The sequence below is a fragment of the Lepidochelys kempii genome, chromosome 10, assembly GCF_965140285.1.
Source record: "Lepidochelys kempii isolate rLepKem1 chromosome 10, rLepKem1.hap1, whole genome shotgun sequence".
NCBI lineage: Eukaryota > Metazoa > Chordata > Testudines > Cheloniidae > Lepidochelys > Lepidochelys kempii.
In genome coordinates, this window is record NC_136389.1 from 84660327 (window position 1) to 84674897 (window position 14571).

The window sequence follows — 14571 nt, forward strand, 5'->3', positions numbered from 1 at the left end:
ACGCGCTATCTCAGAGTCCCCATCGTCCCCCTCCTCCGCCCCCCCCCCCCGGGGCCGGGCCGGGCCCCCCCCCCATCGTCCCCTCCTCGGCCCCCCCCCCCCGGGGCCCCCCCCCATCGTCCCCTCCTCGGCCCCCCCCCGGGGCCCCCCCCCCATCGTCCCCTCCTCGGCCCCCCCCCGGGGCCCCCCACCCATCGTCCCCTCCTCGGCCCCCCACCCATCGTCCCCTCCTCGGCCCCCCCCCCCCGGGGCCGGGCCGGCCCCCCCATCGTCCCCTCCTCTGCCCCCCCCCCCGGGGCCGGGCCGGGCCCCCCCCATCGTCCCCCTCCTCTGCCCCCCCCCCCGGGGCCGGGCCGGGCCCCCCCCATCGTCCCCCTCCTCTGCCCCCCCCCCGGGGCCGGGCCGGGCCCCCCCCATCGTCCCCTCCTCTGCCCCCCCCCCGGGGCCGGGCCGGGCCCCCCCCATCGTCCCCTCCTCTGCCCCCCCCCCGGGGCCGGGCCGGGCCCCCCCCCCCCATCGTCCCCTCCTCCGCCCCCCCCCCCCGGGGCCGGGCCCCCCCCATCGTCCCCTCCTCCGCCCCCTCCCCCCGGGGCCGGGCCGGGCCCCCCCCATCGTCCCCTCCTCCGCCCCCTCCCCCCGGGGCCGGGCCGGGCCCCCCCCCATCGTCCCCTCCTCCGCCCCCTCCCCCCGGGGCCGGGCCGGGCCCCCCCCATCGTCCCCTCCTCCGCCCCCTCCCCCGGGGCCGGGCCGGGCCCCCCCATCGTCCCCTCCTCCGCCCCCTCCCCCCGGGGCCGGGCCGGGCCCCCCCCATCGTCCCCTCCTCCGCCCCCTCCCCCCGGGGCCGGGCCGGGCCCCCCCCATCGTCCCCTCCTCCGCCCCCTCCCCCCGGGGCCGGGCCGGGCCCCCCCCATCGTCCCCTCCTCCGCCCCCTCCCCCCGGGGCCGGGCCGGGCCCCCCCCATCGTCCCCTCCTCCGCCCCCTCCCCCCCGGGGCCGGGCCGGGCCCCCCCCATCGTCCCCTCCTCCGCCCCCTCCCCCCGGGGCCGGGCCGGGCCCCCCCCATCGTCCCCTCCTCCGCCCCCTCCCCCCGGGGCCGGGCCGGGCCCCCCCCATCGTCCCCTCCTCCGCCCCCTCCCCCCGGGGCCGGGCCGGGCCCCCCCCATCGTCCCCTCCTCCGCCCCCTCCCCCCGGGGCCGGGCCGGGCCCCCCCCATCGTCCCCTCCTCCGCCCCCTCCCCCCGGGGCCGGGCCGGGCCCCCCCCATCGTCCCCTCCTCCGCCCCCCCCCCCCGGGGCCGGGCCGGGCCCCCCCCATCGTCCCCTCCTCCGCCCCCTCCCCCGGGGCCGGGCCCCCCCCCATCGTTCCCTCCTCCGCCCCCCCCCCCCGGGGCCGGTCCCCCCCCATCGTCCCCTCTCCTCCGCCCCCTCCCCGGGGCCGGGCCGGGCCCCCCCCATCGTCCCCTCCTCCGCCCCCTCCCCCGGGGCCGGGCCGGGCCCCCCCCATCGTCCCCTCCTCCGCCTCCGCCCCCTCCCCCCGGGCCCGGGCCGGGCCCCCCCCATCGTCCCCTCCTCCGCCCCCTCCCCCCGGGGCCGGCCCCCCCCCATCGTCCCCTCCTCCGCCCCCCCCCCCGGGGCTGGGCCGGGCCCCCCCCATCGTCCCCTCCTCCGCCCCCTCCCCCCGGGGGCCCTCCGCCATCCCCCATCGTCCCCTCCTCCTCCCCCTCCCCCCCGGGGCCGGGGCCCCCCCCCATCGTCCCCTCCTCCGCCCCCTCCCCCCCGGGCCGGCCCCCCCCCCATCGTCCCCTCCTCCGCCATCCCCCATCGTCCCCTCCTCCGCCCCCCCCCCCCCCCGGGGCCGGGCCTCCGCCCCCCCCCCCGGGGCCGGGCCCCCCCCATCATCCCCTCCTCCGCCCCCCCCCCGGGGCCGGGCCCCCCCCATCGTCCCCTCCTCCGCCCCCCCCCGGGGCCGGGCCCCCCCCCATTGCACCCCTCTCCGCCCCCCCCCGGGGCTGACCACCCCCGTCCCTTGTTCCCCCCTCTTCCGCCCGCCCGGGCTGGGCCCCGGCAAGCCGGAGGAGGTGCTGCTTCCTGGCCAGACGCACTCTCCCGGCTGGCGGAGGAGGCCCCGGCCCGTGGAGGGTCTCTCCGGTCCTGCCCCAGAACTGCTGCAGGGCGTTGAGCCCGAGATGTTCCCTGGGAAGGCAGCTGCATGCAGCGACCTTTGCTAGTGGGGGAGTCTTGGGTGCTCCCGCCGGGGTAGCTGCACTTGTGGGGAGCGCGGAGCCGGCAGGCAGGGGAGCTACAGCTCGTGGGGAGAGAGGCCTCTGGGACAGCCTGTTCCAAGGCTCTGCTAATGCCTGGCGCTGGGGCTGGGCTTTTCGCTGCAGGGAGCTGTGCCCGACACCCATACTGCTCTGTTCGTTCCTCCCCCAGCTCCCCGGGAAGAAGGACCTGTTCATTGAGGCAGATCTGATGAGCCCCCTGGACCGAATCGCCAATGTCTCCATTCTCAAGGTACCCGCAGCTGCACCCTGGCCAGGGCAGTACTAAACCAAGGCGTTGCTTTTGGGTACTGGGTGGGAGGGTAGCTGGCTGGGGGCCACGGGCAGCTGTTCAAGTGGTTTTGCAAATGCAGTGAGTTCAACCTTGTCCACATTCGTCCACGTTTGCTATCCCTGTTCATGGAACTGTATTTTTCTGCACAGGGAGGCCCAGAACTAGATCAACAGCAATTTTGAGGGCCGCAGACATGGTCAGGTCTGAGACATGTTGGCAGAGCTGTGTGTAGAGAGCTGCCTGTATTAGCCCATAGTGGAAATCTCTTGTTCCACATCCTTATGTCTTCAGTGCCGTGTGTGGTGATTGCTTCACACGCTGCATCACCAGGTCGCTGCCCTGATGAGCAGGCAGCTGCGGGGCGCTGACACATAGGGCGATCTGGCTTTGTGCAGCAGCTGGCGGCCTGTGAAGGGGGGCTTCTGGAATCAGCTTTGACAGTCTGTGCGGGGTTTGTAAGTTAACATTCGACTCCCCTCCCATTTCTGTTTCTAGCAGCATGAAGTGGACAAGCTGTACAAAGTGGAGAACAAACCCATCGTTAGCACTAGTGACCAGTGAGTCTCTTACCTGACCCCCGTGGCTCTGTGTGGGTCACTCCTGGAGCCTGCCCAGCTGCAGCTGTACTCTGCTCCTCCCCAGGCTTGACCAGAGATGCTGCAAGTTGCCCTGCCCTCTGCCCAGGGGTCTGCCTCTCAGCAGTGCTGTGTCAGGCTCATGCCCTCTCCCAGCAGCCTCTTCTCTGTGCCCTTTCAGCCTGGGCCATGACTCTGAGTGAGCTCAAGGGTGTGGGCTTGGTGCTGGCTGTCAGCACTGCAGGGAAGTGAGTGCTGAGAGGCTGCTGTGGGACTTGGGAGCAGGGATATATTTGGGGGTTTGGTGATGTGACAAGCAGAGCTCAGGCAGCTAGTCTAGGGCGCTGTGTTCCCATCTCCTACTTTCAGCTCAGTAAGCTGCCTGCCTCTCTGCGCCTGCTTTCACTGTGTGTGTCTGGCTTACCAGGGAGGGTCCCAGCATAGCATTCATGGGTGGGAGGAGGGGAAGGCTCCAGAAGTGTCGGGTCCTATTTCCTGTGCATGTCTTGTGTCCCTCCCCACCTCCCAGTTGGTGAATCTCTGTCTGCCTCACTCCAGGTTGTGCTTCTTAGTCGGCCACGGATCACAAACATGAAGTATGTTGCTGGTGAGTGGGAACTGTTGCTTGCAATGCAGATATCAGTGGTTACTTATATAGGGCAAGTAGTATGGGTTGACTTCAGGGTAGGACTGGCTAGCAGACTCCACTGTCTGGTGCCGGGGATATTGGCGATTGTGTGAGGGGGATGGTTACTGTCCTGGATCGTCAGGCTCTAGGTAATCGCTGTGTGGGGGTGAAGTTGGTGTTCTGGTTAGCTGGTGCTGGGCAATTCCAAGAGGTGAGTGCTAGCATCTGGGGATAGGGTGACTTGGATCTCAGGGCCAGAGGCTGAGTGCACACCCGGAAGTCTGCTGTCTTGTCCGGCTGGTGTGTCACGTGCCCTGTGAGATCACAGGGCCTCAGGCTTGTCTACACAAGAGACCTTGCACTGGTTTAACCTTAGGGTTTTTTAGTGGGTCTAGTTAACCAGAGTCTTGTGTCTGTAGATATTGTCAATGCTGACAAGGCGACAGGGAGGAGCCGGAAGTACAAGATTATCTTCAGCCCCCAGAAGGTCAGTGTGGCTGTCCTTTCCATGCTAGGCACCAGCCCAAGCTTCCTCTTCTGGGAGTGGGTGGGAACTGGGGCTAATTTACTAATCCTGACAGAGCCTTGAACCCAGAGGAACTGCAGTAACCTCAGGCCCCTGCTCTCCTGCCCACCCAGCCTTCCCCCCCTTCCTTCACACCTGGCCTGTGTCCGACCCCCCTCCCCCCCTTCCTTCACACCTGGCCTGTGTCCGACCCCCCTCCCCCCCTTCCTTCACACCTGGCCTGTGTCCGACCCCCCTCCCCCCCTTCCTTCACACCTGGCCTGTGTCCGACCCCCCCTCCCCCCCTTCCTTCACACCTGGCCTGTGTCCGACCCCCCTCCCCATTCCCTCACCCCCTGCTCACCCAACCTTCACCATTCTTCACACCTGGCCTGTGTCCGACCCCCCTCCACATCTCCCACATGCGACCTTTCCTTCCTTCTTCATGCCTGCCACATATCCAGTTCCCTCCCGCCCCCACTATCCTGACCACCCAGCTTTCCCTTCCCCACAGAGTCAGAATAACCAGTTCCCAGTTTCCTGTCCAGAAGTTTGACACCAAAACCAAATGTTGCCATGTCTGGAAAGGAGCGGCTAAGAGGGCCAGCCCGATGCACTGCCATGGAGCCCTTGGTCACGCCCCATTGACCACAATGCGGGAGCTGCCTGGGCACTAACCAGCCTCTTCCTCTCTTGCAGTTTTACACCTGTGAGCTGGTGCTGGAGGAGGAGGGAATCTATGGTGGTGAGTGGGGAAGGTGATGTGACCGGCACTGTGGGACCTCAAGGGGACGTCGTTCAGTCCATTGCCTAGACCCAGCTTTTTGGGGAAGCTTAGACAGTAGAACACAAGGGCTTGTCCCCTATGGAATAGGCATCCATGTGCTGTCTTGGCCCGGGGCGTGGAGAAGGGAATGCAAATTACAGAGCTCCTGAACATCCCCCGATGGAGACACGGGAGGGGTACATAGACCCCACCATTGATGGGGGAGAGGCTGGGCCTATGTGGAGAAGGATGGGAAGGGGCAGTGTGGCTGGCAGGGCCTGTGTGTTCAAGCCCTCGGGCCATCTCTACAGCAGGTCCTGGGACTACATTGTCTCTGCTCTCTTCTGTCCCTACCTCAGATGTGACCTGTGATGAGTGGGCCTTCTACCTGCTCCCCCTGGATGATGACCTCCTCAGCATGGAGCTGCCTGAGTTCTTCCGGGACTACTTCCTGGTCAGTGGCACAGTTCCCTGGGAAATCATCCCTGCAGCATCACAGCAAAGCCATTGGGAGAGCGAGCCAGGGTGGGGGCAGGACTTTCAAAGCTGTGCACACCCCTCCCCTCCCCCATGCCCCTCACCTGCTGCCCCACCCCCAGTCTGGTGGGCTGGCCTCTGCAGACTGCCAGTGCTGTGCTGGTTTGGGAGATGCTGGCAGATGTCCACTGGGCTGAACAGATTCCGGTGCCTCTGTCAGCACCTTGGAGACCTGAGAGCCTTGAGACTGCACCCTGGGCAAGGTCCATGTCCCTGTTTAGATACTGCGGAGGACTCCTGGGGGCCCAGCCTGCCCCGGCCGGGGGCTCCTGGGGAGTGAGTGTTTGCTGACTGTTGCTCTTGTGGGTCCTGCAGGAAGGGGATCAGCGCTGGATCAGTGCGGTCGCTCGAGCTCTGCAGTTGCTGAACTCCCTCTTTGGGCCTTTCACTCACACGTATGGGATTGGCAGGTGTGCCAAGGTAAGAGAGCTGCACAATTGGGAGGCTTGGCCTGGTGGGGTCCCCTGCTCTGGGGACAGGGCTGGTTGCTGGAAGTGGGAGCCCTTTCATTTGAATCCCTTCAGGGATGTGGGGACTTGTACGAATATGGGGGGCAGGCATACAAACATCCCACCTGTGAGTTTCCAGGTGGGGCCAGTGAAATAGGGGCTTACCCCCACGGAGTGACTGCTGGTTGTTATAAGTGTGTCCAGCAGGGAGCGTCACATGGAGGGGGGCCAGGGAAATGCCTGCCCCCTATCAAGGGAGGAGTGAGGGGGAATCGGTCTGCTGACGTGATTGAGGGGGACCCAGCCACCTGCTCCTGGCCCCAGGGCTCGCAGCTTTCGTTCTTGCTGGCAGGCTGTCCTGGCCTGTTCTCGGGTGGCGGGGGCTTGCTGATCTGCTCCCAGCTCCTGTAGCGTGTGGGGACCCTGGCCCTGGGGCTGGCTGGCTCCCGTGGTAGGGCTGGCATATATGGGCACTAACATGCTGCCTCCCCTCTCTCCCAGATGGTCTATGAGGTGTGGCGAGAGCTGGTGGAGGAGAGCGAGGGTGACAGCCAAGCCAGGAGGCCTGAGATCAGCCATGTCTTCCTCATGGATAGAGGTAGGGGGTGGTCTGGTTGCAGGCGTGGGCTGCTGCTGTGGGCCGGTGACTGGCAGGGGCCTGGGGGTCTCTAAGGGCTGGCTTTGGGGGGAGGGGCAGTGGGTTCTTTCTAGGAACTGCTGAGGGGCTTGTTCTTGGGCTTGAGGTAGTGAGCTGGGGGCAGCCAGCACTGGCGGAGGGGTCCAGCATGTGCCCCTGTGCTTCTCGTTGCAGATGTGGATTACGTCACAGCGCTCTGCTCCCAGGTGGTGTATGAGGGCCTGGTGGATGACACGTTTCGTATTAAATGTGGTAAGTTGTGGGTGGCTGACAGAAATGTGAGCGGGGCTGGGCAAGGGGGCCCTGCCTGGGGTGTGGGGGTGTGATTGCAGGGAGAGGAGAGCACCTACAGATCTCTGTCCCAGTCCATCCTCCTCAGCAGCTCCCCAACATGTAGAAGGGGGCCAGGGAGGCTGGGATGGGGGAGGGGGGAGCTACCTAATGTTGGCCGTTGCAGATGGCCTCCCAAGTCCTTTAACAGGGGCGTGGGGGTTGGCACATGAGTGGTGTCGTGCTCTGGGGGCAGTTCCTTTGGCAGCTTTGCTCGCTGCCTGTGTCCTCTCTTGGTACAGACAAGGATGCTCCATGCGAAGTGGCAGGACGCATGGCACATGTCAGACCAGTGGCCCACCTTGCTGGTGCCCTGTCTCCAGTGGGGCTGTCACAGATGCCTCTGTGGGAGGCGTAAGCCAGCACTACGGGGTGGGCACAGCACAGGCGCCAAGGACCCCATCCCCAGGCAGTAGCTGTGTGGATTCCCCTCGGAGCGCAGAGAGCACCCAGCTCTGGGGTTGCTGAGTGTGGCTGATAGCCCAGGCTGCATCCTGCTGGCTGTGTGGGTGGTTAATGGAACAGCCTGTCCCGGGGCACTGGGAGCGCCGCAGGGCAGAGCACGGGGCAGTGGTCTGGGCACTGTAACTGTTCCTGCTGCTCTCGGCAGGGAGCGTGGACTTTGGGCCAGACGTCACCTCCTCTGACAGGAGCTTCAAAGTGCTGCTCAATGCCCAGGACAAGGTGAGCCCAGCTGATCTGCCCAGCTTGCGCCCCGCCTACTGGGGCCCTGCTAACCTGGCGAGTGCCAGCCTGGTGGGCAGAGTAGCAGTGGGGGTAGTTGGATTGATTGTGGTATGAGGCAGAGCCCACTCCAGAGATGGTAGAAATGGGACTTTGATACCAGCTCCTTTGCCCTGTAGAACCGCAGTCCCCAGCATCCTGGCATCCGCCCTGTGGGGGCTGATCCGTTCTGGATGCCCATGTGGAGCCCCAGCCTGTGGCCTTCGGAAGCCCAGTCGCTGGGGGTTTTTTGACTGCCCTCCTAGCTGTAGGTGCAGCCTGGTGCGCCCCCCTCTCCCCCCCCCTTAGCCAATGCACCCTCTCTGTGCTCTCTGATGCTTGGCTACTGGCGTGTCTGTGCCTGGCATGGGGGCTCTCTCCTGGGAATCCCATGCCAGGCCCTGGCCAGGTGGCTGACCCCGTTGTGGCTGTTCTGGTGCAGGTGTTCAGCGAGATCCGGAATGAGCACTTCTCCAACGTCTTCGGCTTCCTGAGTCAGAAGGCGCGGAACCTGCAGACGCAGTATGACGTGAGTGTGACAGGGTCGTCCTGGGCATGGCCCTGAGGGGCACCCTGCCCCGGGGCAGCCCCATCAGCTGCCGAGGGGTTCACGCATCCTGGGCTGGGCCCTTTGCTCCCCACCCTGGCTCTCCCTCACCCTGTTGGGGGTGGGGAGGAGCCTTCCCTTCAGCCCAGTGCTCAGACGCACTCTCCTCCTGCAGCGACGTCGCGGGATGGACATTAAGCAAATGAAGAACTTTGTCTCCCAGGAGCTGAAGGGGTTAAAGCAGGAGCACCGCCTGCTGAGCCTGCGTAGGTACCTGTGGGTGGTGGGGGAAATGGAGGGTGTCTGAGGACATCTGCCCTAATGCCAGGGCGGGCTGGCAAGTGGTGCACATTACCCCAGCCAGGCTAGAGGCTGCTGGCCTGTGAGGGCATCTCCCTCTATGCCCTCTGGCAGCCCTGTCCCCGGCTATGCGGGCCCAGGCTGCATGGAGAGTACGTGGCCCCAGGGGTCTTGTGCAGAGACCCCTCACTGATTTCTTCTGTCTGGGGCTTGCAGATATTGGCGCCTGCGAGTCCATCATGAAGAAGAAAACCAAGCAGGATTTCCAGGAGCTGCTAAAGACTGAGCACTGTGAGTGTCACCTGCCAGCACAGCCTGGGCTCCACCACCACCTGTGGCTGGTTGCCCTTCCCCTCCCTGGCCACCAGCACTCCAGACGGCCACTGTCAGAGATGATGGGTGCTTGTGCTCTGGGGCTGGTGGGACCTGAAGTGTTAAACGTGCTTCTCCAGCCTGGGGGCAGGGCATGCAGGGTGCTCCCTTTCCCCAAGGGGCTTAGTGAGGAACACCAGGCATTGCCCTCTGGAGCTGAGCAGCACCATGCACCTCCCAGAGCTGGCAGAGTGGAGCGGGCGGTCACTGGGCAGTGGGGACAGAGCTCGGAATGGTCCTGATTCCCAGGCTCTTCCTCCCACCATCCCAGGAGGCTGGCAATCCCCAGGCCTAGGGCTCGCTCTGAGGGTGCAGGTGACTGTTTCCCTTCCCCCCTTAGCTCTCCTGGAGGGGTTTGACATCCGCGAGAGCACCAGCTACATAGAAGAGCACATTGACCGGCAGGTGAGTCCTGCGCCGGGCGGGGATGGGCTGGGCTGGCCACTCGCTCACCCTTCCCAATTTCTGTGCAGGTCTCCCCCAGCGAGAGTCTGCGCTTAATGTGCCTCCTGTCGGTCACGGAAAATGGTGAGCTTCTCGCTGGAGAAGAGGGGCAGCAGTGGGGGGATGTGGTTATGGGGCTTTTCACTCAGCTCTCCCTGTGTGTTAAACCCCCACAGGGCTGATCCCTAAGGATTATCGCTCCCTGAAAACCCAGTACCTCCAGGTGAGTGGGGGGGACGGGACAGGGGAGCGTGTGTGTGTGGGGGGGAGCGCCTGCGTGGTGGGGAAGGTGGTACTGGGGGGAGGGGCTGGAACGTGCCAACATTCGCTTCTGCATGCTCTCCTCTCTTATGTTGCTGGAAAGCTCTGGCCTGGACCCAAGAGCCGGGGAGGCCCACCCAGCCTGGGTGCCAGAGTTCTGGCCTGACCTCCCCATCTCCCCTTGCCACCCAGAGTTACGGGCCTGAGCACCTGCTGACCTTTCATAACCTCAAGCGCATCGGGCTGCTGACGGAGCAGGCCCCAGGGGAGACCCTGACCGCTGTGGAGAGCAAAGTCAGCAAGCTGGTGACCGACCGAGCAGCAGGTATGGGGCAGTTCTGAGTGCCGAGCCCTGCCTTCCTCTTAGCTGCGGGAGGATCTTGGGGCACTTACCCGTGCTCTCTGCTCCCAGAGCTGCAGAGGAGTGCTCACTATGTCTACCCGGGTTATGCTCTAGCCTCTCCCAGCTCAGGCTGGGCAGGGAGGGAGCTGGCTCTGCTCTGGAGTGGGAGGCTGGGTGGGGAGAGTGGGGAGACCCTGCAGATTTGAGCAGGTCACCCCTCAGCCCCAGGGGAAATAAAACTCACTCCCTGTATCTTCTGCCCCGTAGCAGCGATCCCTGTGGGCACACCTCACGCCAGCTCTTGCCAGCCAGAGAGAATCTATTGAGGCCAGGTGAGCTGGTGGGGGATCCTGGGGCTCTTGGCTCAAAACCACTTCTTTGCCTTGTTTTCCAGGGAAACTCACGGACGCTTTTAATTCTCTGGCCAGGAAGAGCAATTTCCGAGGCTTAAGCAAGAAGCTGGGCTTGGTAGGTCCCCTCCGGAGCTGCTGGCTAGGCTGCCCCCCCACAGCACTGTTGCTAGGATGGGGTGTGTAACATCGCTGGCTCTAGATGTCCTTGGCTGCCCTCTTCTGGCCCTGGCTGTGGCTATCCCTGTGCAGGGCAGCAGGGGAGCCAGAGAGAGTTACCCTTGGGGTCCGGGTAGCAATGGTGGCTCAGTCCCTTCCTCCCTTCCAGGGTTAAGGGAGGCTGTGGCCTTTCCTCCCTGCCGTGGACCTGCCCCCCCCCATCCAGGCAATGTGATGCCATGTGCAGTGTTTGGGGTCACGTCCCTGTATAGCGGAGTGGGTCAGTGTGAACACACTGTGCCTGCACTCCAGGAGCTGGCCTGGCTTCCCATAGGCTTCTGGAGAGAATTCCAGGCTGCAGTTGTAGTCTGGAAAGGGCCTGTGTGGTTAGGGGCTTTTGCTCGTCCCGTGCCCCGTCAGTGGCTGAGAGCAGCAGAGAGGTGTGTCCTGGTGGTCCCTGGCAGTGGAACTCGCACCTTCCGGCTGGCTGCCAGGGCCCAAGTTTGCTGCATTGACAACAGTGCGAGGCTCGCCTGCTTGGCACTGGATCTTCGCTAGCTGGCTGGGGACTGTCCTGCCCAGAGCAGCCAGGTCAGTGTCTCATGTATTTGTGCACTCCAAAGGGTGCACCCATGGGTGGTCCAGACCAGAGCCTCTGCTCCCAGAGGACACCGATAGCTCACTCACTGTTGGGGGCTGTAACGTGCCTGTCTCTGCAGATCCCCCGTGTTGATGGTGAATACAACCTGAAGGTGCCCCGAGACATGGCCTATGTCTTCAGTGGGGCCTACGTCCCCCTGAGCTGCAAGATCATTGAACAGGTGAGTCTATCTGTGCGCACCCCACCCCGGGGGACAAGAGCTGCCCATGCTGTGGGGTGCAGGGAACTCCTGTCACTTGTCATGTGGGGTTCCATCTTCCTTGGGAGCAGTCAGGTTTGTGCAAGTGTCTCCTGGTCTGTGGTGCCCTTGTGGGTCTGGCTATGCTGCCCTGCAGATCCCCCTGCTGGGTAGGCCACAGGTGCCTGCCTCTGCTTGGGACTACGGCCCCCTGGCTGGGGCTGGATGGGCTAGAAATGTCCCTAACCTGCTCCTGGAGAGGTGAGGCACCGGACTGCCTGCCTGCTCGTCCTGTGCCCTTTATTCCTCCCCTGGGTTGGCAGCTGATCTCTTACTCTGCTCTGGGCCTAAGTCGCTCCCATTGCCACATGGTGCTCTTCTGCTTCCCCTGCCCTTGGCAGACTGTCCCCTACGCATCTCCTTTCAGGTGCTGGAGCGCAAGGGCTGGCTGGGCCTGGAGGAGGTGGTGCGCCTGCTGAATGGCAATGAGTTTGCTCCTACAGGTAATACCTGCTCCTGGGATCGCTGCGGGGGGGACTTGGGGAGCTGTTCCACTTCATCCTCTGCTCCTTCCAGAGCCGGTCACGGAGGAGAATCCTGCCTGGGAGGTGCAGCGTGTCATCCTAGCAGTCTTCCTGGGAGGCTGCACCTTTTCTGAGATCTCTGCTCTCCGATTCCTGGGGAAGGAGAAAGGTACCAGCCAGGACACTGGGTTACTGTCTCCTCCACTGCTGGGGACGAAGGATCGGGCAGCCAGAAACTGCCCATCTCCCTCTCTGAAAGAGACCCAGAGTATAACCCCTGGGCACAGACTCAGTGAGTTAGCACTGTGCCATTGGCTACTGAAACCAGACCTGCTGCTGCCACAGAGGCTAATTCTCAGGCTGTGACATGGTAAAGTGGGGAGGTTAAAGCCTTGGACCATCCCCCCAGTGTTCCTGCCTTGTGTCCATGTGCAGAGGGGTACAGACCTCTCTTACGGTGCAAGTGGGGCCACGCACAATTGTTAGGGAAGGACCCATCACATGCCTTTGGCCTGGGCAGATGCCTGCTCTGGGCGCCCCCAGCGTCTCCCTGCTTGGAGGAGTTAACACCCCGTTCCCCCACCCCGCTCACAGCAGCACTCTGAGCATCTCCCCCGTACTTGGCATAGCGATACTGCTTCTGTTGAGTGGTGACAGTGCCAGGTGCTAGCAGGGGTTCAGCTGCAGCCTGGCAGCCCCACTTCTCTCTGCCCTTCGGTCTCCTCCATTTTCCTTTCATCTCTTTGGATTTCTCAGGATACAAGTTTATATTCCTGACGACAGCCATCGCAAGCAGCGCCCGGCTGATGGACGCCATGTTAGAGGCGAAGGTGTGAGGCAAGGGTGAGCTGCAGCCCTGGCAGAGCAGCTTGTGCCAGTCAGGGTCACGCTCCACAGTGGAGACTGCCCAGGCGCTGCACATGTGCTACTGAAGCGTTACACATCAGCAGCCGGAGCAGGGCAGACACGGAGCCCATCCTGCCATGAGCCTCTCCTTGGGCTTCCCGAAGGCTGCAGATTGGGGTTTAAATGGATGAAGAGACCTTCAGTGGGTGGGGGTGACGTGTCTCTGGGGAGGCTAGAGGAGGGAAGAAGCTGTTGTTTCTCCAATCCTAGACCAAGGGTGTTTGAGTCTCTGTCATGCTTCAAGCCCCTGGGCCCACTGTCCAGGCAAGTCCCTGTGCTTGGTGTATTGGTGCTTCCACCATTGGGACAGTGGCTTGTTAAGGGATCTCACTGGCCTTTTGGGTTTTGTGCCCTGGCTCCCACCCTCGGCTGCCTTCTCGTCCTTGGACAGATGTCAGTACTTGGGGCCACGGGTGAAGCCATAGGGCCATTCCAGGCTGTTAGCAGCACTACCTTCTTCCACTGCTCTGAGGCCTGTTCACCTGGAGAAGTTAACTAGGCAGGGGGGAGCTGGCTTCTACTCCAGTGAAAAATTAATTGCATTGTTACCTGAATTTTGAGTGCTATGTTCATTCACTTCACAGAACAGCCTACCTGTTCTGGCACCAAACACAACCCGCTCTAGTCTGGATTGATGGACCAAGCAGGGGGAAGGGAGTGGACCAGCAGGGGTACTGTGGGGTAGACTGGAGGTGCAGCAGCAGAGGGGTGTGGGTGGAGTTGGGGCTGGGATTTGAATAGCGTAGGATTGCACTGGCAGAAATGTGTAATAGTGGTACATTGATCTGTACCATATAAAATATACTTGGTCAGCCTTTAGCACTTGTCTTTATCTAACCACAGGGCAGGGAGGTGGGAACAGGCTAGTCCCAGTGTCTCTGGTCTCTAATGGGCTGTGGTTCTTATCCCTGGGGCTGCTTACTGCCCCTTGTGTATATTTCTAAGAAGGTCTGGTATCCTCTTGCATGGAGCCTTTGAAGCAGCTGTTGGAAGGTTCCCCCAGCTGGAATTCTCTGCAGTTCCAGTCAGAATGGGCTACATAATGCTTAGCCCTACCATGAGTGCAGGGACTGGACTAGGTGACCACTCCAGCTCCCTTCCCTTGCTATGATTCCCAGCTGGAGAGTGGGTGGACTTACTGCTGCAGTGAGTAGGGGAGAAGCTAGAGGGAGAGTTAACTTAGAGTGGGGGAGTGGAGGGAGGGCTGTTAAACCTGCGTTTAGCCTTGAGGGGATCACCCCAGCCCTGCTGCTCCAGGCCTCAGGGAGTGCTGGTGGGCGGGGGAAGGTGTGTGTGTGTGCTATGGGCAGATGGCAGACAGGGGCCGAGCTGGCCCTAAGGTGCGGGGCAGTCCTGGCTGTGTAGTAGGGTTGCCAGCTCTCTGGTTTTCGACCAGTTGAAAAGGGACCCTGGTGTTGATCTGGCTGTTAAAAGTCCGGTTGGTGGTGGAGCGGGGCTAAGGCAGGCTCTTTGCCTCCCCTGGCTGTATGCAGCTCCTGGAAGTGGCCAGGGGCGATCAAGGAAGCTCCCTATGCTGCCCCTGCCCCACCTGCTTGCGCTGCGGCTGCTTCTGAGAGCAGAGCCAGGGTGTCTGCCTTAGCCCTGCTGCTTGGGAGCTGCCTGAGGTCAGTGTCGCCCAGCCGGAGCCCCACCCCAGGTCGGAATTCCCTCCTGCGCTCTAACTCCTTCCCAGACCCACCACCTGCACCCCAGCCCTGAGTTCCCTTCCAGAACCTGTTCCCACCCGCCCCTTCCCCAGGCCTGAGCTCCTTCCAGCCCTCTCAGCCCCAGCCCAGAGCCCTCTCCTGCACCCCCAACCCCTC

At 63.3% G+C, this 14571-nt stretch overlaps 1 protein-coding gene across 2 annotated transcripts; it reads left to right on the plus strand.

The window, feature by feature from the left end:
• The first annotated feature begins 2309 nt into the window (after nucleotides 1–2309).
• Nucleotides 2310–13567, plus strand: VPS33B (VPS33B late endosome and lysosome associated). Of its 2 annotated transcripts, XM_073304594.2 has the most exons (22): nucleotides 2310–2511; nucleotides 3049–3110; nucleotides 3687–3735; nucleotides 4176–4243; nucleotides 4961–5006; nucleotides 5387–5481; nucleotides 5880–5984; nucleotides 6515–6611; nucleotides 6825–6902; nucleotides 7591–7664; nucleotides 8146–8232; nucleotides 8426–8516; nucleotides 8767–8841; nucleotides 9263–9327; nucleotides 9396–9450; nucleotides 9543–9589; nucleotides 9820–9952; nucleotides 10365–10438; nucleotides 11199–11300; nucleotides 11746–11821; nucleotides 11895–12011; nucleotides 12599–13567. In XM_073304594.2, the coding sequence occupies exons 3-22, from the start codon at nucleotides 3720–3722 to the stop codon at nucleotides 12676–12678; spliced, it is 1581 nt and encodes a 526-aa protein (XP_073160695.2). In that variant the 5' UTR covers nucleotides 2310–2511; nucleotides 3049–3110; nucleotides 3687–3719; the 3' UTR covers nucleotides 12679–13567. The 2 variants fall into 2 exon arrangements, with proteins under 2 accessions (XP_073160695.2, XP_073160697.2); XM_073304596.2 differs by lacking the exon at nucleotides 3049–3110 and having other exon boundaries at nucleotides 2409–2511.
• The last annotated feature ends 1004 nt before the right edge of the window (nucleotides 13568–14571 follow it).

What these genes read in the sequence shown, in the direction of transcription:
- VPS33B (XM_073304596.2), top strand. Translation starts at nt 2,470, where the DNA reads ATGAGCCCCCTGGACCGAATCGCCAATGTCTCCATTCTCAAG. An exon ending in CACGTTTCGTATTAAATGTG is followed by an intron (nt 6,903 to 7,590) that starts GTAAGTTGTGGG and finishes TGCTCTCGGCAG; the next exon opens with GGAGCGTGGACTTTGGGCCA. An exon ending in ACCTGCAGACGCAGTATGAC is followed by an intron (nt 8,233 to 8,425) that starts GTGAGTGTGACA and finishes CTCCTCCTGCAG; the next exon opens with CGACGTCGCGGGATGGACAT.